At 48.3% G+C, this 961-nt stretch overlaps 1 protein-coding gene across 1 annotated transcript; it reads left to right on the top strand.

The window, feature by feature from the left end:
• Positions 1–5: 5 nt before the first annotated feature.
• On the top strand, positions 6–955 carry LOC110034706 ((+)-neomenthol dehydrogenase-like; the record flags this gene model as incomplete). Its single annotated transcript, XM_020738949.1, has 3 exons — positions 6–50; positions 255–440; positions 530–955. Coding segments are annotated over 3 exons (609 nt in total), but the record flags the coding sequence as incomplete, so codon positions are not given.
• Between the last annotated feature and the right edge of the window lie 6 nt (positions 956–961).

Genomic DNA, 961 nt, shown 5'->3' on the forward strand with positions numbered 1-961 from the left:
TTGTCGACGTCGAAGGCCTCAAAGCCCTAAACATCGATCCAGTTTTGTGGGTACGTTCCGCCAAACCGTCACAATAAAGCAAGGGCTTTTTAATTAGTTCATTGGCTTGGATCCTTTTTTAAGCCAAATTTCAGAAATTTCTTGTTTGAAAATAAATCAAAACCATATCGAAAAATCCTTTGTAAAAAATCTAAAATTTTCAGTTGAACTACTAATGTTCTATGTGCTATTGTTCGTGAAACTGCTGGGCCAAGCTCTCGGGCAAGGCTACTAATCAGGTGAAAGGAGTGATAGAGCACACGCACGAGAACGCAGTGTCATGCCTCGACACAAACTACTTCGGTTGCAAGAGAGTGACGGAGGCTCTCCTCCCCCTCCTCCGCCTCTCACCCTCCGGTGCTAGAATCGTCAATGTGTCATCTCTCAGATCAGAGCTCAGGGTAAACCGAAACCCCCAAATTATTCATTTGCTTCCTCTTCCGAATAGCGTAATATAGCTTGCTTTTGCTCTGTTGTGGTCTGTTAATAGAGGATTCCGAACGAGAGTATCCGTGCGGAAATATCGGAGGTTGAGAAGCTGGACGAGGAGAGGATCGAGAAAGTGTTGGCGAGATTTCTGGATGATTTGAAGGCGGGAAGGTTGGAGGTGGGCGGCTGGCCGATGATGCTGCCGGCGTACAGCATGTCGAAGGTGGCGGTGAACGCTTACACGCGAGTGATGGCGAGGAGGTACCCGGAGATGCGTATCAACTGCGTGCATCCTGGATTTGTGAAGACAGATATCAACTGGAACACCGGAGTGGAGACGACAGAGGAGGGGGCTAGAGGGCCGGTGATGCTTGCTTTGCTGCCGCCCGGCGGGCCGTCCGGCCGCTACTTTGATAAGACCGACATGGTTGACTTCTGAGATGTTGCGTTGCTGTTCAACTCGATGATTTTTTTCTTTTTCTGTTTTTTTTTT

Source organism: Phalaenopsis equestris, unplaced genomic scaffold (genome assembly GCF_001263595.1).
Source record: "Phalaenopsis equestris unplaced genomic scaffold, ASM126359v1 Scaffold192422, whole genome shotgun sequence".
Lineage (NCBI taxonomy): Eukaryota > Viridiplantae > Streptophyta > Magnoliopsida > Asparagales > Orchidaceae > Phalaenopsis > Phalaenopsis equestris.